General features: G+C 49.6%; 1 protein-coding gene across 1 annotated transcript in view; it reads right to left on the bottom strand.

Annotated features, from left to right (window-relative positions):
• T265_08544 (hypothetical protein) overlaps positions 1 to 1899 on the bottom strand; it is a gene marked incomplete at both ends in the record, with an annotated part of 35174 nt that continues 33275 nt past the window's right edge. Inside the window, one exon of the mRNA XM_009174381.1 lies at positions 1 to 127. Coding sequence (XP_009172645.1) covers positions 1 to 127 — 127 coding nt within the window. The remainder of the gene's footprint in view (positions 128 to 1899) is intronic.

The following is a 1899-nucleotide window of genomic DNA, read 5'->3' as shown; positions in this document are numbered from 1 at the left end:
CTACAAGGAATATGAGTGCTGTTGGTGCTGTTCGCCTTCAAGGAAAGGTCTGCATGACACCGGTGCTTTGACCATCGATGTCTTCGGAGCATTGCCCGAATCTGGTAGGAACACCGGATCGGCAATGCTGAAATAGGTCGCAGGTGTTCGGAAGAAATAACTTACCCTCAATGGATGAGCTGATCACACTGCATAGGTTTCACTGACTTGGCCACGTGCTGCGTGTGCCAGTCGACCGACTTCCTCGAAGTGTTCTCGCACAACCGCGTGACGGGTGCAAACGAGCTAGAGGCGGTAAAAAAATGATTTGGCAGCGAAGCTTAAAGGTCATTACCAGCAAACTTAGCTGCGCTGGTCATTGCTATCTTCCTGGATGGGGACCTCGGGACGGACCACATCAATGGCTGGAGACATTGTCAAACATGACCCAGTCGCGCCGTCAATGGCACTCGTGCTTTCAAACTATTGCCTTCAATGCGTAGCTCACTTCCCAACCCCCTACTTGACAGTCCATTCACAGTCTTCTATTTGCGCATCAATTTATCAGACCCGACCCCGACGCACAGCTACCTACATTACCTCCCCAAATCATCGGTGAAGGAAACTGTGACAGCTACAACCACTGTACGACAAGTACGAGGTTCTTACAGCTGACAATGATGATGCTTTACCCCTAACCACTGTCCACACGTGGTCCTCTTCCAGGGAGACTGCAATGACCAATGCAGTTGAGTTTGGTGGTAATGGCTCTCGTACTGTGCTGTCAATTGTAGGGCCTTTGGCTCCACCCTTCACGTGGTTGTGCGAAAAGTGCTGTCTGAGGAAGTCGACCGACTGACAAACGAAGCACGTGGCCAAACCAGCGCACTTTATAGTGTGATCACTCAATTGATCGTGGCGAGTTATTTCCGAAACATTCTACGTACTTCAGCTTTACTGATCCGGTTTTCCCACCGGACTCCGGCAATGCTCCGAGGATGTCGATGTTCAAACACTAAGTTTTCTCACCTCGGCGCGCAACAACCGTGTTTCTGACCAGTCTATCATGGAATACACCGCAGCATTGACAGATAACCTGATGCCACACCTACGTCATAGGTGATGCAGGTTCACGAAAGATGTCCTTGTCTTTCTAATCGGGTTGATGACCAGCTGCCCAAATGGGCAACTTTGTCTACTACCTCGATCGGCTGATTCGCAAGCATGAGGTTTGGGTCCCGAACCACACGGTCTTGCACCAGCACTTTAGACTTTGCGGGTGTAAAGTGTATGCCCAACCGTGAGGCAGAGCTATTGGAATTATTTAATGTTTGTATTACCTCGGCGTCAGATCCAATTTGGCGTACAGCGCCTTAAGGGGGGGCACGTCTGCTTCATAGACACTGCCATAGTCTCGACGATCCACAGAGTCAGAAGCAGATTTCTAGTCAAGAAAGGTCACCAATGTTGATTGCTGGAAGCATTATTGCCGTTCCAGTATCTATGGTAGAACCATCGTTCAGCTGTAACACCCTTTCGGTGCCCAGTTGCCATGCTACCCGAAGGAAGCACGAGGGCTGGGATACTGCCCAAGCCTAGACAGGGGAAGTCGAGATGCAAGGGTCAGGTTCGAACCACGGACCTTCCGGTCAGTAAATTCGCGCTCTAACCAATTCAGCCATCTCAACCGCTGATAGGATCATATTTTGAGACGGCGAGCACAAGCTCTGTTGAGTAAACTGACCACTATTATACCATCTTCCGGTATCATCATCGACAGCATGACATCAGTGTTCAACACCCTACAACCATGACTTATTCGAAAGCCTTATTGTAAAGAAAAGAATAAAGGTGGACGGGGAAGGGACTTAGTGCTAGCTTAACACAATCATTCCGAGGTGCCTACACCTCCAGACATTC

The sequence above is a fragment of the Opisthorchis viverrini genome (genome assembly GCF_000715545.1).
Source record: "Opisthorchis viverrini unplaced genomic scaffold opera_v5_226, whole genome shotgun sequence".
In the NCBI taxonomy this organism is placed as follows: Eukaryota; Metazoa; Platyhelminthes; class Trematoda; order Opisthorchiida; family Opisthorchiidae; genus Opisthorchis; species Opisthorchis viverrini.
The sequence above is the reverse complement of the archived record's forward strand: the minus strand, read 5'-3'. Positions and strand labels throughout refer to the sequence as shown.